This window comes from Gavia stellata, chromosome 2 (genome assembly GCF_030936135.1).
Source record: "Gavia stellata isolate bGavSte3 chromosome 2, bGavSte3.hap2, whole genome shotgun sequence".
Classification (NCBI taxonomy): Eukaryota; Metazoa; Chordata; class Aves; order Gaviiformes; family Gaviidae; genus Gavia; species Gavia stellata.
This window is the reverse complement of record NC_082595.1, coordinates 83,380,892-83,406,234: the sequence shown is the minus strand read 5'-3', so window position 1 is coordinate 83,406,234 and position 25,343 is coordinate 83,380,892. Positions and strand designations below refer to the sequence as shown.

The following is a 25,343-nucleotide window of genomic DNA, read 5'->3' as shown; positions in this document are numbered from 1 at the left end:
TAGCAAGTAGGCTGGGGGTGCACAAGAAGTTGGGAGGGGACACAGCCGGGACAGCTGACCCCAACTGACCAAAGGGATATTCCATACCATATGACATCATGCTTAGCATATAAAACTGGGGGAAGAAGATGGAAGGGGGGATGTTCGGAGTTATGGCGGAGCCCTGCTTTCCTGGAAATGGCTGAACACCTCCCTGCCGATGGAAAGTAGTGAATTAATTCCCTGTTTTGCTTTGCTTGCGTGCACGGCTTCTGCTTTACCTGTTAAACTGTCTTAATCTCAACCCACGAGTTTTCTCACTTTGACCCTTCCAATTCTCTTCCCCCATCCCACTACGGGGAAGTGAGCGAGCAGCTGGGTGCTGCTTAGTTGCCAGCTGGGGTTACACCATGACAGTGTTCACTTGGAAGATAGGTGAAATATTAATGTACATAATACAATGATAAAGCTCTGTGGGGATGAGCACAATGTTCATTAAATTCCAGAGCAAAATTCTAACAATTCTGCAGGTAAATAAGATGGAAGAGTGACACTATCCTATACAGGCAAGATTTTAATCAATGCTTGCCTAGAATCTTCCAAACAGAAAAGAATCTGGTGTCCCCCATCACTGTCCAGAACAGACAATCTAAACTCTTTAAGGAAATATAATTAAAAAAATTATCATTTAGAGAAGAAAAGTATAAGATGTCTAAAAAAAATCCATATTCCTACTCTAAAAGCTAAAATGCCTCCCACTGTCTAGAAAAATCAAAATCCTGGTGACTTGATTATCTCAATCTCTTGCTTGTTAATATAACTTTCCTTCAACCACTGAATTGAACCACCATCTGGCCCCAGTGACAGTCACATCACTTTAACCACAAATAATATACAGCAAATTTTGCATCAGGCAAATGCATTTCAGAACCCACACATGGAATGAAATGTGTTTGAACTAATGTTCTTTCTTTGAATAATTTTAAAGTACAAATTCATAAAAGCAATCCAAACTACATCTCAAGTATGTGCTCAAAGCTTTAACGGAAAAGATCAATACAATCTCAGTTATGAAATCACAAAAAAATTAAACCCAAACAAACGTACATTTTCAAAACGAGCAATCAAATCATTCTAAAATAAATAGAAATGGAAACAATGAATAAAACTGGATTGAAACAAGTCTCTAGTTTCTTTAGGCAAGGCAAAAAAAGGAAGCAATCAGAGTTTTATTGGTTTTTTCTATAAAGCTGTTTCACAAGGACCGTAAAGACAATGACTGAACATTTAAAACTCATTTAATCTTCATCAGGTTTGAAAAAAAGGACCATGTCTAAGGAAACTAATCATATAGTTAAGAGAAGGTAATAGCTGTAAACTACAGGGATATCTTAGCTTCCTGTATATGGTGGATTTAGAAAGAAAAACTTTAAGACGATGAAATTCTGCTTCTATAGACATAATTATTTGCATTAATTACACTGTTTATCCACTGCAGCCATAGTTGCATTTAAAATTGTAATATCTGTCAAATATGATCTTATAGCCTTATTCAATGTCAGATTTAACAGAAATATTGTCTCCCAATTGGAGTGTTCTCAAACAGTAACAAAAATAGTTATTTATTCCAGTCTTTGTCTCTTTTCCTGCATTACAGGGGAAAAACCTCATTAATTTTGCAGGTAAAACATACAGATAGAGTTATCTATCTTCAATAGCCACTAAGAGAACATAAATCAACAGGTTTTTCATATTTTATAGCCTATGATACAAGATCCTGGGGGGCCACAAATGCCTTGTCAAGTTTGCTTTTTTCTTTGGCAGAGGTTAAAGATGATTGCTGAAGGATTACAATTTTATTGCTGCTTGGTGAAGGATATACTGCTCTCTCTACAATTTAGAAGGACTCACAAGAATAATTACTAGTCATTTTGAAGGCCAAGCCCATAAACTCACATGCATGTAAATCCCTGCCAGTCACAGTCTACAATCACACCTTGCAAGTTATTTAGTATGCCACTGTTTTAAAGATAGCAGTATAAATTCCAGTGAACAAAGGTATTGTGTAAATGGAACTGACATTACTTTTTAGTGTAACAACGTGGAGAATGAAGCCATATACAGGTGTTAATTTTAGGGTAAAAAAGAGGGAAATAAGTTTATTTTTCAGTGTGAACTTGGATTCTGTGACTAGAATCAATCTTTTCAATGCCATTTAGCTGCATTTGTTGCTAAGATATTATTAGGCTTTGAAATCTGTACAGCATTTTAATGTCTTAATCTTATGAAGCAGAGACAATGCTACCACAGCTAATACAGTGCAGACAATTAGCTGACTAATGTCTCACACAAGAGTAGTCTCTGAGAGTAAAAAACAAACTTTGAATTGTTTGTTAGCATTGAGCTGTATACTTCTATCAAATATCTTCTAAGAGAAAAAAATTCTTTATCTGCTAGCTCCTAGGTAGAGGAAGGGATAGAATTTTCTCTGTAAATTTTATATACATTTACAATTTTTACAAAAATCCTAAAATAGATTAATACACTGTCAGTTAACAAACAATTAGATTTGAATATATGCTATGTGACTTTGCTTAATTAATACCTGGCATTGATATTAGCATAGAATAATAGGACCCCCCCCCGTTTTACATGGAGCATAAGAGTAATGTACAGACCTGTCGCTGAGAAGAAATATAAGATGGAAATGGAACAGTTTCTTAAATGGTAGATCCTTTCATCCTTCCATATATTGAAAAGAGGTTTTATATTTATATTCTAACAAGTTTGTTTCTAGAAGATACGGTAAAACTTATGGGGTGAGCATAAAATATAACCAAAAAAAGCCTAAACAGTCTCTTCTCCCCATACCAATCTACTGTATATACTGACATCATCAAACCTCCTGGCAGGAACAGCATTTTAGAATTTCGCAATATTCACATCATACAGGAACAGTTCATAAGGCAAATACAAAAATCTTCACATGATGCTTTTATTTTCCTTTTTTGGTAGTAAGAGGGCAATTTTGGGAACCCTGATGTGTGTGTTTCAGGGTAACCTTCGCAGTCTCCTTCATATACTATCCTCTAACAGCAAAAATGGTCCTAGCTAAAACTACCTTTAATTTAATAACTTGTGCAATAAGATCCCTCACATCACAAATATTTACAGTTCAGGCAGCAATTAGCTCTGATACTTTAACTACGTAATAAATAAAAAAAATATTTTAATCATGGTAACTTAGGCATCAGAATTATTTCTAAAATATTTTTAAAGTAAGCATTAAATACTTAACAATTATTTTAATGTTACTAATACAAATATAACACAACATGTATATTATTTCATTCTTACCTTTTTCCTTACTTGCACATATAAGATTCCATGAGTGGAAAAGAGTTAACCCATTACCAAGGCATGATACCAATACCTTTTTCAAAATTATAAGTTAACCATTCTGCGAACTATTGTGTGTACTAGATGAAAAATGACAGCACTGGTCAGCCACCGTTGTATACTGCTGACAGTACAGTTGCATATGTAAATATGACAGCTTACTGCACTGCAAGATGTTGTTAGCATGCCCATTTTTAATTTTTTCATCTCAAAATTAAACAATAAGTTAGTCCTATATTTAGCACTAGAATTCTGATGACAACTCTAATTTATTCAATGTGTAAATTAATAAGCATAAATTACGAGCTACCCATTTGTAACCTCCAATGTTATGTTTAAATTGTTTCAGTTCTCAAACTGACTTCATTTGTATCTGTAAAAGTGTCTGGAGCTTGAATGATTCATAAGTTCTCCAAAGGACTGAACTAATCTGTGTGAACTAAAATGTATTTTCAATCAAGGACACCACCTTATGAAAAAGGTTTTGAAATATGCATACAATTTTGCTTTCCAATATGACTTGTCTTTTTATTGTCAAGAAAAGTGAAGTCACACTTTACCGTTCAATATATATGACTAAAACTCTTTAGTGTAACACAGTAGTAAATTCTTACCTTATTGTGATAGGGATGGGTATACCCTTGCTAATGGATTGATTGATGGATACAGTCAGAATGTTCTGAGCATTTCCACAGCTGAATCGAACTGTTGGTCTTCCCTCCACAAGATACAAGTGAAGAAACTGTTCTCCAAAATTCCTTTCACTAGCTTTGAAAACAAAAATGGAGACAGTCACGCTTCTGAAAGTGTAGGACCTTCCAAAAATATTCCACACTACCGGAACACCATTGCCGGTCATAATGCCTATGTGACATTGAGGAGTCTTCTATCCATATACAGGACTCTGCTTGAGTGACTGTGAGAATAAAATTAAACTCTGTATCAACAGCTGATAACAGGTCACAGTAAAAGACAATAACCAAAAGACAAAATTTATTTTTATACCACTGTAGTTGCATAAACCCTACGGAGATCTTCACATTAATTGAAGGTGAACTTTTGTCTATATCCAGCAGTATCATTAAGGTGACAAAAGTGATGATACAAAAAAAAAAATCACAAAAATACTATAATATCATGATTTACTATTTCATTCAGCTTTTCAAGCATATTATAGAAAATAAAAATTATAAGAGAACATCTCCTCTTTCTTATAATCTCTATAAAGATTATGAGCAATTCACCTTTCCCAATTAATGATACATTTCAGACTTGATGAGAAGAATAATTGTTGTCTACAAAATATCAGACATACTGTACAACTTGCACAGATCAAACTAACAATAAAATGATATTTAAAAAAAACTTTCAATTTTTGTTCACTTCCACTAAATAGTGTATTGTAAATATGACAGCAAAATATTTCTATTTAAACGACGGATGGCACATGGTTCATCTACTAAAAATGAACTGACACCTACAATTGCAAATTATTTTGTATGGGTATGTTTTATGAATTTGCCCTTTAAATTTAACTGTATTTACTTCTCACAGAAGGTAAGAAACAGTTCCTATTTAGGATTTTTATTCCTCTTTAAGACAAACTGTTAAAATATTTATCTGGTTTTTGGACTATATTTCACTATATTTAACGGAAGTAAAAAAGAGTCAATAGCTAGGTCATGAAATTGAATTTACTGCATATATCTGTTCAGCAGTGTTTGAGCATAAGATTACTACGTTCTTAACTTCCAGAATCATAATGGTTGGCAACCTGGAATCTTGAGTTCCAGAATCATATCTGCAGCTAATTCTCTGGCTTGTCTGGAGCACATCTCCTATCTGTTGTCTGTAGCTGAGTTGAGAAAGAACACACAACACATACGCTGTACAAATAAAATTTTTATGAAGGTATATGGTAGGAGAGAGCATTTGCTTCCTTAAAGTTACCTGATCAACAACCTTGTCAAATGGGATGATAAGGAAAAGGGGGAAACCAAAACATGCAGAAGCACAAACCTGACCAACAAATGGGGATAGTAACAAGAACCAAACCTGGATGGTTACACTAACTGGTATGGGCACGCAGAATGTGGGAATGCTTATTTCAGTAAGATTATGTCATTAAGAACCCTGTCAAAATGGGATGGTAAGGAAAAGGGGAAGGCAATACGCAAAACACAGACATGACAAACAAAAAGCAACAGAAACAATGACAAACGAATCTTGTCAGTCACACTAATGGATGGACTATCAAGAAACTTCAGACATCATGTCAAAGAGTGCCAACCTGGACTTTGCAATTGAGAAGGGTGCAAACCCGGGGGTCTGGGGTACTGGGGGTGGTTGTTTTGGTGGAACTATGCAAACCAATGAGGTAATGTGTACAAACAGGGAACTGGGGAGGAACAAAGGAGGAACAGACCTGAAGGGGTATAAAAGGGGACGGTTGCATGTAAAATGGGGCTGGTCAGCATGCTTGTCTGACTGAGCCCTGAGCCTGATCCCCGCAGTCTATCCTGCCTTCTTATTAAATCCTTTCTTAACTATCTCTCTGTGTAATCTCACTCTCTATCCCCCATGGCGGAGTGCTGCAAGGACTAAGTGCCGGCTACTGGGGGGACCAGTGTGAGTGGGTTTGGTGCCAGCTACTGGAGTCAGACCGGGGGTGCAGGCACCCTGGCCTGTGGTGTCAGCTAATGGAACCAGTGGGAGTCTCAGTGCCAGGGACTGGAGCAAATGGGGGGTCTCAGCCACCAACCACTGGGGTAGTAATGTTGTGTGTCCCCAAAACCGGCTACTGGGAGAGACCAGGATAAGTGTGTTTGTGTGGGGGTGTGTGTGCAGGGGGCTGCAAGGCCTAGGTGCCAGTAATAGAAGAGAGAGGCCTGAGGGGATCTGGGGCCAGCAACTGGACTCTGACCAAGGGTGTAGGCACCCCCGGGCCGGTGGTGTCAGCACCTGCAGCCAGTGAAAGTCTCAGTACCAGCTACTGGTGTGGGTGACGGTCTCAGCTGCCACTCACTAGGAGTGACCGGTGTGAGTGAAGTGAGCAGGGGACTCACTGCCAGTGGCTGGAGTGGGACCATGGGTCCCAGCCTATGTGCCTCGTGCCAGCTTCTGAGTGTAGGTGAGCATACTCACTAGCAAACTTCAAGATGTACTACCTGCGAGTAGGAGGCCCCAGGTCCAGGCATGAGTATCATATAGGTAGAGGGTGCATGCTGGTATTTGGGGGACCCCCAAGTGTGGAGTGCCTGGGGGATGGGTCTGTAAGTGCATACATCTATCCGTGAGCCAGTGAGTAGGAGACCCATGGTGGGGCATGCTGGTACTTGGGGAATCCACGAGTGTGCATGTGCTTGTGAATCTACCAAGTGTCATGTGTGTGCCTTCACTAGTGAACTTCCATCTCTACCAGCCAGAGAGGAGGAGAGGACTTGGCTTTCTACAGTCATGTTTTATGTGAGTCCTCTAGGCAGGTGCTGTTGAAGGCAGTGCCTTGCCTGTGGCAGCCTGTGTAGCCAGCCATGTCATGTTCTGTGTGTGTCTGCATGTGCGCACATGTCTGTGTGTCTCTGGAATACATGCTTCAGTTCACATAGTTTAACCTGCAAATGGGAAGGCAGCAGCCATGTCCATCAGCGTGGGATGGAGACCCTTGAGTCTCTAGGCTGGGTTTCAGCAGCTGGGCAGGGGGGACTCCCAGGCCTGGAGCTGCTGGAGGTGGCCACAGCTTAGAACATCCCTTAACATTTTTATTCAGAAAGTTATAAAGAATGTGGGTGTACTTGGGATAGCTCCCTGCTGGAAAACCAACTAATTCGTAAAGAGGAAGTGATCCATTTTAATTTGGAGGACAAAACAGAAAGAAAAAGATAATATATTTTAGCAGTTAGAGAGAGGCAACAGATGCTTGCAACTTCCTGATAATTTGCTTTTGTACAGTTCATAGCAGAAACAGTTCACAACATAAACTCTCTCCTCAAGAGCAGCTTTCTAGTCAACACAGGATTTCTTCAGTCTGTTACAAATCCTGATGACCTACTGAAAATATTTTATGCTTAGACATATTTTGTATCCTGAATACCTAATTAACTCCAAAGCTACTTTAGTTTGACTGGATTTTATGCCTTTGTCTTTTATGATGCCCTTCTACAATAGTTTGATAATTGTCTTTCAAAATGTATTCCATTATCACTGTTAAAAAAGATGAATAGCTTATTTCTCTTCTCCCAGTGACTCTATCTGTCCATTCACATCGTCCACTCATGAAAACTTGGAAGAAGGTCCTCGTTGTTACGAGCAAAGTAAAAAATTTGGGACAGCTCCACCAAAGGTAGCATTACTCCTTGAAACCTTATCGAGTGTTACTTCTTGAACTTTAGTTTAGGGAGTGCTTGTAAGTCACACTTCCAAGAGACTAATAGCATTCTTCATATTATCTGCTAGGTGGTGTGAGATCCTTTGAAAGGACAGTCCTTTAAATCTTTCTACAGTGAACATGAGGAGGCAGTGTCCCTCTGAAGAATTTTGTTCTGGCAATGTAAAAGAGCATATGCTACTTAGCGTATATGGTGGGAAGTTACCTTCATAGGAAAAGCCTGAGTCTTAAGCAAAATAGACAGGTGCTGGGAACAGACAGAGATCAGGAACCATCTGAGTGAAAAATCTTCTTGGCTGTTAGGGGTAATTTATCTTGACCTTAGTGGAGATTATGTCAGGGGATCAGGTCAAAGAAACCAGATCTCAGCAATCATTCTTTCACAGGAAACTGCAAGCTGGAAGGCTATTTTCATACATCAGTATGATGGCAAGCAAGTGGCCACTGGCCTCAAATGGCTGCTTATCTAAAGAAGACAGATTTACATTCCCATTAAGCTATGGGATGAAGCTTTATTAGGCCAAACCCCATATTTTGACACAAGGAAGGATACTGTGAAATGCTCTGCTTGAGAATGCCAGCTGAAGTAACAGACAAATAGACTATAACTGAATTGCCTGAAAGGCCCATCTTTAGTTTTAGGAGGGTAAGTGGAATATGGGTAGATCTGGGGAACAGAGCTTCTGAGAGCACAGGAAAACAATTTACAAGCACAACTTATGAAAAAGGAGCTGGTGTCCTTAAGGAATGCTATAAACATGGGCTGTGATATCTGAAACCCGATTGTCAGAAGCTATAGAATACCATATATAGTAGAAGTTAAACAACCTCTCCTCGAAGGGATTGTGAACAGCATTATGCTGACACTGCTAAAAGTGGAAATGATGAAATAAAACTTCATAACTGTATCAGTTTTTATGACCACTTGCAATTTATTTTGCTTTCTGGCTAAATATCACCATTTGCTTTGACACATTGATGAAATTAAATCATGCAAACAAGTAAAATCAATAATAGAATAAAAAATTGTAAGAATGCACACTGCATTCAACAAAGAAATACTTCTCAAATGATTGCTAATCTTTATTGGCACAAGCATAATAATTGTGTATATTTTCAAACTTTTTCTCCTGACATATTTAAAGAGAAATCTCCTCACATTCTGCCCATAATTTAAAGATAAGGTAACTGCAAAAAGTCCAGACATTTTTAGTCCATTGACTGTTACCATTTGTATGCTTCTTAACTACATACTGAAAATAACTAGGGAAAAAACATTATTAAGAAGGTAAGTACATTTGCCTTTGCGTTAAACAGATGATGGTTTAGAATCTATTAAAAATGGTGTGCAAACCAGTTCTTCTTGGATTGGTTTCTTTGCTTCTGACATAGTAGTAATTTTCTATAAATCACTTATATCCTATCTCTTTCCCCATGTTTTTAACAGACAATCTATTTTTGGCAGCCTCTACAAACAACAGTTAGTCCATAGTATTTGTTACTCTCAACCAACCATTGATAAAATCCTTGCTAATAAAGGTATTAAATAGGAAAATGCTTTTCAACAATATGGTGCAATTCAGTAAAGTGACATGCCCAGCACAGTTACTGATTCTCGTATTGTGAGTATCAGTTAGCCCATAAGTAGGCTTGTTTTCTGTAGATACATATTTTATTTTTCTTATATATCTATTTATATATGTATTTACATTAACTGCTAAAAGGTATTGCAACAATGCATCGATACTTTTAAGTGTTCACTTCTCTTTATTTTAAGATGCATGAATGTGAACAAGTGGACAAGGCACAGATCTCCTTTTTTGATCCTCACTGGCTTGTATACTAGGTAAAGATAGATCCAAGTTTTGATCCTTTTACATTTTCTCTTAAGATTCTGACTTAAATATTCTTCTCATGCATACTTTCTGATTCAAATCCATTTGTATATCAAAACCATTTTGTCTGAGATTTCTCACTGTAATTAAATGTTTACTAATTATCTGCCAGAGAAATAGATATAACTTCATCACCACCTGGTAAAATCGGATGTGTTTGTAAAATGAAGGATCTGAAAGTGGACTAATTAAAAAAAAAAAAATGCAATTATTTTCTAGTAAAATACACCTGAAACAAGCAGACCACTGTGATTTTCTTCCTATTTTTACCAATGCTTTTGACAAAGACAGGATTTTTGCTTTATGAATGTGTGAAACAACACAAACTTAATTATGGCACTATTACTAACATCAGTATATTAGCAGAATATGAAAATGTCAGGAACATTAACCCTTTTTTATAATTCTGTAGTTTTTGTAACTAGTGAGTGCATTAGCCTCAAGATGACTTTCTGCTGACAGTTCATTTCTCAGCTGTTTGATGGTAGCACAGCTTCAAAAAAACAGCAGCAGAAACAAGAATTGTACTCCTATTAAAAAGAGCACAGCTGACAACAGCAGCTTCTCTTTTGAAGTCGGCAGAAGGGAAGACGAAAGACAGAGCAAGGAGCAAAAAACAGGGATGAAGGAAGAACAGAGGGAGCATATGAACTCATGAAGCATATTATGTTTATCTGACAGAACTACAGGAGAGCTTGATGCCTGCATACAGAAATAATAAATTACAGAATTCTGGATAATCTGTATATGCACATAGTATTCATTCACAAAACACTGTAGAGATTTTTATTTTACAAATGTATATAATATTGTATTTTACATTCATGTAAAACTAAATAAGGATATTGACAAGGGCAATCATAGCAAACATTTGTATTATTTGAAAAGGAATCTAATTACCAGAAAGCCATAGAACAAAAAAGAAAGAGCAAAAATAATGGAAAGAAACTGGTGCTACAGAAAGGAGAAAAGAGCCTGAGGAAGACTAAGTGGAAATGTAAAGCAGAGATGTAATTAATGTTAAATACAGTATCAGAGTTCTAAAAGATGCGCGGTCCTCCACTACTTTCTGTGTCTGTTCAACAGCCAGGAAGAGATCCAAATTATTTTTTTTTAATCTTAGCAGAAACCGAACCTTAGAAGAAAACCTAGTTGTCAATAAAAGAGTGGAACCTTGCAAGTCAGGTAAAGCCCCATTTTAGGGCTAACAAGGGGAATGGGAATGAAAGTATGATGTGTTACTGGGAACCAACAAAGAAAAAGCGAGTAAGATGACTGCTAGAAATCATGTAAAAATTATCTCAAGTTCCTGGAGCTGTCCTAGCTCAGTGTCAGGGTGAGAACTGAACTCATACCATTCATCCTGACCCTCCCTTCTTCCCTCTCTCTGGGTCCATGAAGGGACAAGAAGGGAGATGTGACACAGTCCATGAAGGTCTCAGATACGGATAACTGGAAAGCAAACGAATGCATGGTTCTCCACTAATACCACTCTATCTTTCCAGAAAGTGCAAAGATAAATATTCTAAAGAATGTGAAGTGCTCAAATACTGCTGCAACAAAATCTCTGTAAACACCTCAAAAATTCCATATTAACAATTTTCCACAGAAAGTATGAACTGATAGCTGCCCGGTTATTAGGTTAGATGCAGGATGAGTACATTATCTAGAAAAGAAAGTACCTTCTGTTATGAGACTAATAATTTAAATCAGGTAATCAAAATCAGATAAAATGTTTCAACTGTCTGAAATTCCAGACAATCATTTTTGTTTCAATTTTTGTTGCAAGAATCTGGAAAGTGAAACTGGAATGCAAATATTTGTTCATATTTCTATGGAAGTAAAAAAGAATGTTTGTCAGTGGGAAATGGAAAGTGATATACTCTTACCTCAGAAAGTTGAAACCCTCTAAGAAGTTTTTTAAGGCACATGCATACTGTGTCAAAACATGTAAGAGGAACTAGAACCCGTGAAAACTTAAGGAAAAAACAATCTCTGCATATGCTGAAAACTAGAGTGTCTCAACTAAGAACACAGAGGACTTCTGTGCAGAGAAAGCATGAGAATTCAGATTAAAGACAAACATAAATACAAGATGAAATTGAAGAGTAATAATTCTATGCAATTGGGATCAAATTAATTTAAGTTGAAAAATTGAAGTAATAATTATCCTATGATAGTGAACATTAAACATTTATAATTTATATATGCATTGTTTTTGAATGGTTTAATTATTTTACAAGCTGAAAATTACTCTTTTTTTGTTTTCTGTGATTTAACTTCATGGTTATGATATACCTGGAAGTATATCACATTACAAATTAAAGCGGGTGAAGATCAAAACTCTCAGGCAGGACTAACCTAACGGCTTTAAACATCTTTGATCAGATTTCTATGTTTTAGGTAATTGGTCTATGGAGTTTCTATTACCAGTGGTTACAGATTCTTTGAGAGAAGAATTAATTTGTGTAATTTTAGAAGTCTATGTTCAGATAAGATGAAATATGCTCCAGAATCTCCCCTAATGTGAAGGAACCTGAGAAGTACTCAGCTGAAAAAGACAAGTGAAGGGTTGGCAGGATGCAGGTATAGGGAAAATGAGGAAGTGCCACATGTAGTGTTTCTACTGAGCCCTTATTTCTCACATCCAGGAAAATGAAGAACTTTAATTCTATATATATCCTTTAATAAGAAAACTGAATTTTAAAAACTGGAATAGTTTAGAATCTATTAAATAGAGGAATTCAGTGGTAGTATTAAAACCATCACTTGTTCTACTGTTTTTGTAATTTCTATAAAGAAAAAGCTAATGCGCTTCAAAGTTATAGACATTCCTGTAGTTAAGAAACATGTTATTTTCCATTTATATCCTTTTGTCAGCTGATTTATACTTCTGGGTCTCTTTTGCAATCAGAAGAACAAACCAATGCTTTTTAGCTGAATTGAAAAAAATTAAATCTTTTTTTTTCCACCAAAGATCCAGATATACACTTCAATTAACAGCATTTACAGACACACAGAAGTCCACTGAGAATTGCACAATCTTTAGAGTTACTATTAATTACCACCACGTAACAAGTCAGTTGTCTCCTCTAAATCCATAACGAATATGTATTATTTCTGTGACATAAACCTGTTTCTTTTCAAAAAGGTTTGAAAAGACATTCATAAATCTACACTTTATAACAAAAGAAAGTGTACTTATTTTTCGCGGCCTGAATCTCACATTCATTTCTGTTTCCTTACTACCGTCGTCTTTACATGGGCCACAGAAATTCAAAGACTCATTCAGACAATATAGAATGCTTAAATTTTCTCCTTAAATACTGATTTTACTTCTGTTCTGCTGCCACTTACAGTCTGTTATGTTATTGTTCTGAATATGTAGCTTTTTTTCAAGAGCAGAACCTACCATGAGATGGCCAGCCTTACCTGCCATGTATATTTTCCTACATGAGTCAGGGGTTCAGAGTGAAGTACAAATCTGCAGATTTTAGTATGAAACATTATACAAACGCAATGGCAATCACTAGGCAGCTTGAAGGAGTACAACTAACAACTAACAAGACAAGTATACACAGTAAATATAAATATTTGGGAGGCCAGTAAAAAGAAGTTAAGACATAAATATGTTTTCTCTTCAGAATTTTTTTAGTCTTTAGCTTCACAGGTAATTGTTCTACCCACATCAAAGAATCAATTTTATACACCTGTGTAGACAGTCTGGTCTGAAAAGTGAGTATCTTTGCAAAGATATGTGGGAAAATAAGTGAAAATGACATCGCTGCTAATATACAAATAACAAATTTTCATATATAATTTCTGTATATTATGAAAATGTACCTTTCAATTTTTAACTTAACTATTGGAGCTGAAATATTCTTGGGAATGCCAACAGTTTCTTAGGCATAAGTTCTAGCAAAATGGAACACTATTTTTGAAAACTTGATTTTAAAGCATCCGTCACAAAATCTTAAGATCAAAATCTTAATCCTTGCACTCACCAGAACCCAAGAGATAAGGGGCTGCTAGGAAGCCCATTTTCCTGCTTCTCCTTCCACTGTACATCTACTATTTATATAATTTCTAATAAAAGGATGACAAAACATTTTTACCACCTGATGAAAACTTGTGAAAATAATTCCATCCACCACTGTTATAAAATTATATTTCCATACAGAGTCATAAACAAATTCTTTACAGTAATGTCTGTTACTGAAGAAGTTTAGAATGGAAGTAGAGAACAAAAAATTGAATAAAGGCTAGGAAAAAAATTGCATAGGCTAAACACAATTTACATGCTCTGGAACTGTATAAAGAAGGTAAACTTAAGGTTGGCATACAGAAGAAAAATCCTTCTAGAATAAATAAGGTGGGAGAATTCCATACAAACCTTTCTGACATAGCTTCAAAGTTTTTTCTCCTAAAATACTTAAAATTCTGTGGTTCACTAAGGAAGGGAAATTATAACATCAAACCCACTTTCATTTTAAAAAATACTCTTACTCAAAAGAGCAATTTTCATTTAAATCTGTGGGAGGACTTATGGGAGTGTGGTAAGCAGGAACTGAAGGCCTCCAACCACTGCCACTTCCTCAGAATTTCCTTGGAGCCTTTCATTGTATTGACAAAGGAAGAGATATAAATTATGAAGTGTAGGTTATGTGTTACTTTTCCCTATAAAAACACAATGAATGCTTTTAATACAATAATATTAAACTGGTTAAATAGTGGTACTAGCTTGGATTTATGAAACACACCCTTGTGCAACAAAATTCTCTAAGTTCTACTCTTCTTCCTGATACTATTTTTTTTTTAATTTTCAAATAAAAAATTTTTTCCCCAAATGCACACCTGCTACTCCTGCAGAGTTAGAAGACTGAAAAGCCACAGAATCACTTTAGTTAGCAGTTTAGAAATATTTTTTTCTCGTGAGTATTCCTTTTGAGATTTTCTGCAATGTGTGATTGGCTCCAAGTTTCATGGTGGACTACTAGCTTTTAAATTTCATGTTTGGTAGTTTCTGCTTCTGATACTGAAAAATTTTGTGTACTTGTACACATGAAAATAACTTTTCTCTGATTAAATGCAATTTAGGAACACTAATATTTTCTCCGATATTCAAAAGCAGAAACTGTTTCTAGTATAAAGACATAATCTGAGAAATACTACAGAATTTATTTTGAGGCAGCAGCATCCTGAATATATTTAGTATGATTTTGAATATTTTAAATTGGTCATCCCTCCACCTGATTTGGTGGCATTTATTTTGCACTGATTAAATCACAGAATCACAGAATCACTGAGGTTGGAAAAGACCTGTAAGATCATCAAGTCCAACCATCAACCCAACATCACCATGCCCACTAAACCATGTCCCACAATGCCACGTCCACACATTCCTTGAACACCTCCAGTGCAGGTGACTCCACCACCTCCCTGGGCAGCCTGTTCCAAGGCTTGACCACTGTCTCAGTGAAGAAATTTTTCCTCATATCCAGTCTAAACCTCCCCTGGAGCAACTTGAGGCCATTTCCTCTTGTCCTGTCGCTAGTCCCTTGGGAGAAGTACAAAGTAACATCAAAATGTCCCTAGAATTTTCCAGTATTTGTGTCCATATAACTGAATTAGGAATAAAGGAACTATATGTTTGTTAAGTCAGTACATATTTTTGATAAAAACAATGGTAGAAGCAGATTGCCTGGGATACCGGGAATGAAATTGTAAGACAACTATCAATTATTCCCACTGTGGTGTTCTCCCTTGGTACACAAAGAAGGCATCCACACCCTCTCTTCCTTTCACAGCATCATTTCAGCTGCACCTAAACTCTCAGTACATAATCCTGAGGCAGTCTACATGCTTCATCCCATGTTGCCTGAAATACTTAAATCTCCGAGCACTGCCTACCCAAAGTACTCAACCACACTTGTGAGACATATGAAGTATGTGCAGATTACCTGCTTTAGAACTAAACATATAAATGTGACAATTTCTAGGTTTCTCAAAAAAATTTGAGAACTTACAAGCAGCAAAGCAGGAAGTCCACAGCCAACATAGATTTATATCATAGTGTGAAAGCTCAAGCTAACACTCATTTCTGATTCTCAGCACTGCTCTAAGGAGCTCATTAATTCCAAGTACAGGCTAGCTCTCACCTGAAAATTGCAGAAACCCAAAAAGAAAAGGCAGAGACATCTCCTAAAAAAATTATCAAGTTTAATGTGCTTTTCAATGCACTTTCATTTTAAATGATGATTGTGAATAAAAGTGTGGAAGACCTGCTACTAACTAAAGCTTAGGTTGTAACTCTGCCTTGTGTACCTGGGTGGAAACAAAAAGGAGAGGATATACTGTTCATCTTTGTTAATTTCTGTATAAAATGCAATGGAGAAGCAAGTGTCTTATATTTGTTTGTAATTATGGGAAAGCATACATAGTGAAAGAGTTGGAATTTTATTTTCAGTTACAAATTTTGCACATTTGATATTTGCAAAGATAAGCAAATTCACTATGTGTAAAATAGTTGAGTTGTAAACTAGGCAAACAGCATCCAGCACTGCAAATTCTGTTTCAAAGCTACTCCAACCACCATCCCTCGCCAGCTTCGTAAATTTACTACTTTCAGATCAAAACCTTTTCCAACAAGTAGTGATAGAAACAAATTTCGCTCTGGTTGTAGGAGGATAATACACTAATCCAGGATTTCAGAAAACATCACTTCCTCCTGAGAATAGCAGAGAAACTTCCATGTTGGATTTTTTTTTTTTAACAGACATGCTTACTCACTAGGGCTTATGGGTAGATAGCAAGCTTGACTTTAACTTTGGCTGGAAGCCAACTACTTTGCAGTGATGAGGAAAACAAAATCATTAAATGCCAAATATATTCAAAGTACTTCCAGTGACCTTCCTTGAATTCTTCTTGAAGGATAAATAACTCCTCTTGAAATTGAAATAACTAATAAGTATAAAACACTTCAACATAAAGAACTGCCACATCACCACTTGTCCATGATTCTTAGAAATTCTGCAGCCATGTAGCTTAGGCAGCTGCAGCAACAGCCCAGCTATAACATACAAGAATTTGAGATAACATTTTGAAAAGCAGTAAACATAAATGTTCAATTTGGGGCTACAGTGTTTTACATCTAAAGAAGGTGTTTTACAGATAATAATAAAAGGCATACATAATAATGCCATGAATCTTATATTACTTTTAACCCTGGTTTATAAATATTTACATAGTGCAGGTGAATTCACATATATTACTTCCAGATTAATACAAAAATAACAAAAGTTAATGAAAATAATTTATATCAAATCAACAAGATTTCTTTGTGTAGACGAACCCTAGGAAGCTGCAGTGAACAGAGAATGCTCTTAATGATTTTGTCTTTATGGAGTAAATCTATCACACAGATTGCACAAACATATTTTTCTGTCTCTTCCTGAGTTCAGGAAGAAATCACCTCACTTTCCAGATTTTCCATTTGGATAGAAATTACAAGCTAAAATATGTAATGAAATATTCAACTAGCAGAGAAGCCTATTTTTCTTGCTGAGTAGTGAAAAGCATACTGTCTCAGAAGTTCATGCCATACACTGAGGAATGAAATATGCAGGCAAGAAGCAACGTTCTTATGTAGTATTAACAAGCATATGTCCAAGTCTGCAAGCATACTCTCCGGGGACAGCAAAAGAATCCTCTGAAGTGTGAAACCACAGTAAATACTGTGAAATATGGCAAATTTGCCGAACTTAAGATACTTCTGCAAGTCAAAAAATCTTTGGAACCAAGATCACAATTATAATAAAAAATGAGTCTCAACCCAACTATGGAGAAGCTGTTTCTCTGTAATAAATTGTTCAAAACTTCTTCAACATTTGTATTTTAGAGCTGTAATGCTTATTACTGGAGTCATATGCTTACTATGTTCTTTCTTGTCAGGAAGCAGCATTTTCAGTTGTAAGTTATGTTTTGCTTAATGAATCATAAATTAAAGAACTTTCCAGAGGAGCACAGAGAACGATGGTTCAAATTTTATAACGCATCATGCATTAGAATACCAAAAGGCTTCTACGGCATTTAAATGACTCATTTTGCTGCTGAATAGGAAATGCCAGCTGATGTACACTAAAGTTAATAAGGACGTGAAGGAACTAAAACTGATACTTAGCTTCAAGTATCATTGGTACTCACTGTAAAGAATTGTGCCATTTAGAGCAGTTGTTTTCACTGTCAAGTACAGAGTCGTCAGATTGCTTGTTTCCTGCCCAGATGCAGTCCTGGTCTCAGATACAGATGTCAGAGAAGGTAGTTCCAAATAAGAATTTCCAGTGAAGGATGGAAAAAACAGTACTGTGTCTGAAATGAATAACCGAAAGCTAAGTTTATTAATTTATTACAAAATAAAGCAATAAAATACAATATAATCATCAAAGCACATTTAAAAATATCCATTCTTCTGAATACCTGTGAATAGTGTAATCAACTATATTATTCACAGATCATGCATATAAATTTTTTTAATTTCAAACATTCAAATATGCAGAAAATGAAAATGTTCTAGCATCTGCATATTACCGGAGGTGAAAAGACCATTATAGGAGGGACTGTTACTAGAAAATGCAATAAAGTTCAAAAGACTGTCACAAATTTTCATCTTTACAGATGTGTCCATGTGGAACTTTTGTCTTATGACATCCCTGTGAAGTACTTTTGATATGTAATTGTAGATAAGAAACACACGTTTTCTTCATTTTGAGGATACTCAAATGTTCTGCATTTGAAATTATGATGTGGGTGCTATTGGGCAGTATATACATGTTTCCACTACACTACTCCTGTCTTGAAAATAAATAATCGCAAGAGAAGATTTTTAACTATGAAGGCTTAACATTTGCAACATTTATTGCATTAATTACCCTTGTCATTATGTTTTTGTTTTTCTTTTCCCCTGTAGCTGTGATAATAATACCACTCAAGCAAGAAAAAAATAGAGTAAAACTAATTGAGGTTAGGCAGAATGTCTTTCTGATGCCTTAAGCATCCTATTTAAGTAATGCTCCTTGAAGAGTGTCCAAATTCATCACCAGGGATATGACTAAGGAATGAGCAACAAGAAAAGCAGTCTGAGTGGAGGTGATATTTTTGTAAAGAAATTTTTAATTTCATGAACTAAAACTATACAATGGACTTGTGACTGGTGATTACAGATAGGCATGACTAGTACATGGATTTTTTTTTCAAAATTTCTATTCACTTTATTAATTTTTTGCTTGTGAAATCTGCCCATTGTTTGTTCTCTGCCATATTTATTGGACTTAAGAAGAAAGAACAAAATTAAACCCCTAGTTAAACAAGCATGTGCTGAAGGGCATTCATTTAAAAAAACCCACCACAACCTGACAGCAAAAGAAAGGCAGGATAGAAAGCAAGAAGTAGTTATGTTTCTAAATGGTAGGTCTGGAAAAATCAGGATTGTTGGAGAAAGTGAAAAAACTATGGGATGAAAAAATTCCCGTGGTGAGTGAGGTAAGGTTCAAAGGCATTGTAAATCAGAAGCAGACCTACACAATTATGAGAATGCTGTTTATCTAATTAAATTCATACTTTCAAGGGAAACAGTACTAGCAGATCTAGGTAGTCCAGTGCAGGGCCACAAACATGATTAAGGGACTGGGGCCTCTTTCATATAAAGAAAGGCTGAGAGAGCCAGGACTCCTAAGGCTGGAATAGAGCAGGCTCAGGTGGATCTTAACAATGTCTATAAATACCTGATTGGAGGGGATGGAGAAGAGGGAGGCAAACTTTTATCAGCAGTGCCCCCTGACAGGCAATGGGCACAAATCAAAACCAGCAAATTTCACCTGAACACAGGAAAACCCTTTTCCACTGTGAGGGCGGTCAAACACTGGCAGAGGTTTCCCCAAGAACTTTGTCAAGTCTCGATCCTCAGAGATTTTCAAAACCTGACTGGACGTGTTTGTGAGAAACCTGCTCTAGGTGATCCTGCTCTGCTTAAGCAGATGGTTGGACTAGATGATCTCAAGAGGTCCTCAGTGTAGTGCAGTACTCACAATATAGTGGTATATCTTGTAGCTAAAGCTATTAAAATGTCTTTTATTAGGCAGTTTTCAAAAAACACTCAGCTTAGAGATTAACTGACACAATTTAGTTTCTGCATTACAAATAATGTTTTGTGAAGTTTCTTTCAGCTAGCTGAAGGGGAGGGGGAGCAGAAAGAGAAGGGGAAGGGAGCATAGGATATCCAGGAAATCTTAAAGGAAGGACAACCTCATCATTTAGCTGGGATAGTTCCCTTCAAAGGAGAGATCTTCCATAAAGACCTGCAACTTTCCAGGGAGTCCAGCACCCTGCATCCAGAGGTCTCTGCACTAATGGATAGCCAAAACTACTGAGAAAAATGCTGTTTCAACTGTAGTGACCACACCTGCTGTGCTGCATCCAAAGCAGCCTAGGCCTCCATCACCAATGCAGTGAAGTCCTCTCAGGTATCAGCAGAAGAGATATAGCAAAGACAGAGACTTCACCAGAGACTTAAAGTCATACCTGGCCAACAAAGCCATCCAGAACTGCAAAGATGCAGAGTACACCCTCTTCCCCATGGTGTGCAGGCTGCTGATCCTTAACAGTCATTCTCTGCCCTTAAGCTATACAACAGTTGCGATCTGTTGAAACTGTACATCATCAGTAAACAGGTCACTGAGAGCACGGGGGTTAGTCCTCTCCTTGGATGAAGGGCCTAAGTAGGACAAATCTAAACAGTGAATATCTTCTTGAGTTTTCATCTTCATACAAACTGAGATTGATTATGTGCAGTGTAGATCAGAAGAAGGAATACAACCTCTACAGGTAGCACAATGAAGCAAAGAAGCCACGAAAGGCTTCTTAAGCACAAGGCATCAAGAAAAAGCTGCTACCCAGCAAGAGGGATCAACCATGAAGCATTCCAATTCAACAGTTGAGAAGTACTGAAACAGGACATGATCAGCAGTGCTTTCTATGTCCATACTGCAAGGGAGGGAGATGTTTGAGTAGCCACAGATCCTGCAGGGAAGAACTTACCAGCCTCAGAGAGCATGCTTTGACAGAACGTCCTCTCTACAGGAAAACATATCCATGAAAACTCTCTAGAGCACTCTTATCCATTTGGCTTAAAAGCTAACTTGCAAGCATCACAAGCTAGCTGAAGTGCTTGAATAGCAGAGGAAAATCTTTACTGTCAATCATACTAGTTTGTCATTTTATCTTTTGTAAATTTGTTCTGTAACTACAAAATTGTTTCCAAGTATGCATATTCTCTTGTTCCTTAAATCTTGACAAATAATAAAGCTAATTCTGAGTAAACTAATATACAAATGAGAACTCAATTCCAAAAGAAGGTCTGGAGAGGAAACTGTAATTCAGTGGCAAGCATTAGCCAAGCAAGTAGCTCAGCATACGGCAAGACAGTGAAGAGCATGTAGGAGCCTCAGCATCCCGAGGGCACCTGTAGCAATATGTACTAAATCTTAAGTATTCTTGTCTTATCTTGCATATAGTGGAAACACATTTTAAATACCCTCAATATTTGTCAAGCAACAAGCAATTAATTTTCAGTATTGCTGGATTTGGCAAAAGTAACAATATCTAAAAAACACTTTTGAATAATTTTTCACATCTCATATTTTATCCTTAACAGAATTCATACATACAGCTACCTGTAGACCCAGCATTTGAAATTAATTCAGTAATAGCAGTGAACAGTTTGATAAGAGGGAGTCATCTGAGGCAATGTAAATAGTTGTTTGCAGCAAACTGCAGCCTCACATACAGCATTACTCCATACACCTAAAGCTTATCAAGATCAATGTAATGACACTCACAGTATTTTTGGAAGAACTTAGTAATAACCTGTGAGAGATTTCATAAAGATATGAGTGTTAGGAGATCTCTGATAGTGGAATACTGTTACCAAAGTTGTAAGAAATCCATAAACAAAAGAAACACCATCATTCTAAGTGAAAATCTTCTCAAGTTGCTGCTACGTTATACAGATAGGATAGAACCACTCCATAAGACTATGTTAAATATTAATACAAAATGCCCTGACATGGGATTCTAAAAAAGGTGACATTCTATGACCATAAGAAATCATTAAGTGGCTCAAACATATTAATGCTTTCAATTTATACATATAATTGGCAATGGCAGACAATGAAAAGTTATCTTAAATTATGTTTAGCATAGATGGTTACTGTAAACTCTTTCTAAAAATTTACAAAATACTAGCCTTGAAACAAACACCCATACACTGTGAAAAAGCTTGGAAGAAAAAGTAACTTTTAGGGAAAAAAAATGTAGAAAATGCGTGTATCTACAAGTAGAACCTATACTAAGATAGAACCATGGTTCTGAAAAATCAGTTGTTGCTCCTTGATGTAGTTGATTGAGCCTGTGTATTAAGAGCCTGAAATCTTTAAGTTTGTGATGAAATACACAGGTAGAATAGTATAGGCAAAGCTGCTTGTCTGCTTGACTACAGAGTCGGGTCTTGGATTCCCTGAACAGTACATACAGATTTAGACTAGATATAAGGAAGAAATTTTTTATGATGATGGTGGTGAAACACTGGAACAGGCTGCCCAGAGGGGTGGTAGATGCCGCATCCCTGGAAACATTCAAGGTCAGGTTGGATGGGGCTCTGAGCAACCTGATCTAGTCAAAGATGTCATTGCAGGGGGGCTGGACTAGATGACCTTTAAAGGTCCCTTCCAACCCAAACTATTCTATGATTCTGTGATTCTATATTGCTAAGAATTATACTTTAATGGTTTAACTGAAGGCTCGAATTTTCTACTGAAATAAATAAGTTATCTCGGATATTATCGACTACAATTTTCATAATATATACACATAGTATAACAAGAAAATGTTGAGAAATTCTGTTATGATCCTATTTGACTATGTCTTAGAAAATAAACAGCAGTAAGGAGAAGAATACAGTTTTCCACTGCTAGTAAATTGAACCCAATCTGTTTCCACTCCTATCTCTTATTTTCCATTTGCACTGTTTGCTTTTTCTGACAAGTTTGGATTATTACTGAATTTTATTAAATTCTATTGAATTGTATTAAAAATAGACTTTTTAATCTTGAAGATAGTAAGACCCATCAACTGCACCAGCCATCGCTAAATAAATTCAAATGACAAATAAGTAACACTTTTAATAATAAGGATGAGTATCAGAAAAAAAAACCACCACAAAACCCTAGAAAGGGAAGTAATGCATTCATCTTCTAGTAGGAGAGATCCAACCAAACATCTGACCAAGCTGTCTATAATCTACGTGGTAGATAACTGCATTCAAAGTCCTTGGTCCTCTTTAATAATGAAGAGAAATGGGTAATCCTAGGATGTAATTCTCCTAACCTTATAATAAACTTCTAAAAAGGCCAGATGAATCACAACCTAAAACCACCTATTTCTCTCCACTTGCTATAAAAGGACTTGAGAGTTACTAGCTTATCTGTAGACATGTACACCAGCAATATCTGAAGCCAGATGAACAGTTCTCACTCTTGATGTCTATGAATCAGAACCAAACAGCCTGCTGGAGGATTTTCTTTAGGCAAAAACAAGTTAATACAGTAGTTTTGAGTTGAAATATTAGAGAAGTGAGCTGAACAGGATATCAGAACAGTTAGTCAGGGGCTTAAACCCTGAATTTGCTATTTGCATTTTCCAATTATAGTGGTAAACATCCTATCGCAGAGATCTGAAACTTATGGACAGATTCTGTGCTTGTTCTTCTTTTCCATCACTCAAAGAGTAGTGTAGAAGCACAGATGATAAAAACTTTGCCAACCGGTGCAGCAAACCTTTTCCACATTACCAAGAACGGAGGTGTTCCCAGCAGGCAAAAAGTCAGTTTAGCAACAATATCAAGGGACTGATGAATACATGACTTGTTCTATCCTTCTCATGCTCACAGAATATCCCAGGGAACCAAATTTAACTACCTGAGAGTAATACATTCTTTTATCTCATGTTCACAGTGGGAAGAAAATCAAAGTGAAATAAATATGATTCAGAAAATTCCTAGGGATTATGTCTGGTACATACAAAATCTGACTTGGGTATTTCATAAAGCATCACACAGACCTACAATGGTACAGAAATACAAAACCATTTCCTCAATGACTGTAACTTTAGAAATCTACAAAATAATTGATTAGGTGAGTTCAGCTCTTTCCAGAAAATAAAATATGAAACAAAATAAATCTCACCCTTGCTGCTTTGATTCATTTGTTTCAATGCACAAACCCCTTCTGCTTGCTGTAACTGAATTCCTACATTACAACGCAAAAAATCCTTATAGAATAAAATGCACAAGTTTTTCTTTTTCAGGCCAGCCTGGTGCCTTGATAATGCTCTCTGCTGTCAACTGGGAGATCTGAATGCACATCACTGACTTAATCTTACTTTGCAGATAGCTAGGGGCTTTGAATGGCAGAAAAACAGTATACTTAATCATGAAGACTCAGAGGAAGCACTGAGAGGCAATGGGTCACATAAGCAATCCTTAAGAGCAGGACATAGTTTCATTTTCATTGAAGGAAACTGCCACACAAGTGGAGCAGTATTAGATGAAAAGAGTTTAAAAATTTCTAGGAAAATAAAGCAGATGATGCCATTCAAAGTCTCTTCTGAATTTTCCAAGCAGCCTGGTAACATGCATCTGCAAAGGTACAATGAAACACAGAACTGAAGCAGGGATGATCAAAGGGATGGTATGGCTTCCAGAGTTAGAAACAGATCAGGCCTGTTCAACATGGAGAGGTAAATATGAATAAGAAATGACCAGTCCATGTTTTGTAACACAAAACTAAGGTCACTCAATGATATACTATCAGGTCACAGGCTTGAAAAACAGAAGGAAATTATTAATAACTTTTCACAGAATGCATATTTGTTTTAGGTAATTTATTGCCACAAGACATTATGTGGGTTAAAAGTATTAAAATTAAAAAAAAAAAACAAAAACAAACCATGAAAAATCAGGAAAAATACAGGAATACCAATCCACCAGACCAGCAAGTATAATGGAACCATAGCTCAGGAAATCCTAATCTCACTGATTGGTGGAAGCTGAAGTAATGCACTTTGGGAAAAAAGACAGTTGCTCCGTATTTTATATACCTTTCAAAGTATTTGTGACTGGTTTTGCTCAGAAACAGGATATTGAGATAGATGACCTACTGGCCTGATCCAGATGGTAATTTTTATGTAACTTGTTCTGCTTTCTGTATCATTGCTAAGACTGCATGACAGAAGATGAGACATATGCGTACCATTTAACATAAAGGAAATTAATGATTCCATAGTTACCTGAAACACATAGCAATTGTCATTACCTAGTGCCTAGAGATCAAGTTACCATCCTCTTTTGGCAGCTGCACTGTAATAAGTACATCAACCCAATGTAAATATGTTATTAGTTTTATTTCAGAATTTTTTTTCTGAAATATTGATAGTTTTAGCATTCCTCAAACACTGAGAAGTTCAAGAGTTAGCTGCATGTCTGACAAAACAAAATCATAGTAAAGCAGTTTGATGTTCATATGTTTTGGGAAACAGGGAGCCACAAGAAGAAGAAATTATTTTCATATTCCTGTTTT

General features: G+C 36.4%; 1 protein-coding gene across 1 annotated transcript in view; it reads right to left on the bottom strand.

The window, feature by feature from the left end:
• Positions 1–25,343, bottom strand: part of EYS (eyes shut homolog) — a 939,662-nt gene that overhangs the window by 161,637 nt on the left and 752,682 nt on the right. Inside the window, exons 37-38 of the mRNA XM_059831070.1 lie at positions 17,860–18,024; positions 3,993–4,146 (exon numbers count right to left, since the gene is read on the bottom strand). Of these exons, the coding sequence (XP_059687053.1) occupies positions 3,993–4,146; positions 17,860–18,024 (319 nt within the window). The remainder of the gene's footprint in view (positions 1–3,992; positions 4,147–17,859; positions 18,025–25,343) is intronic.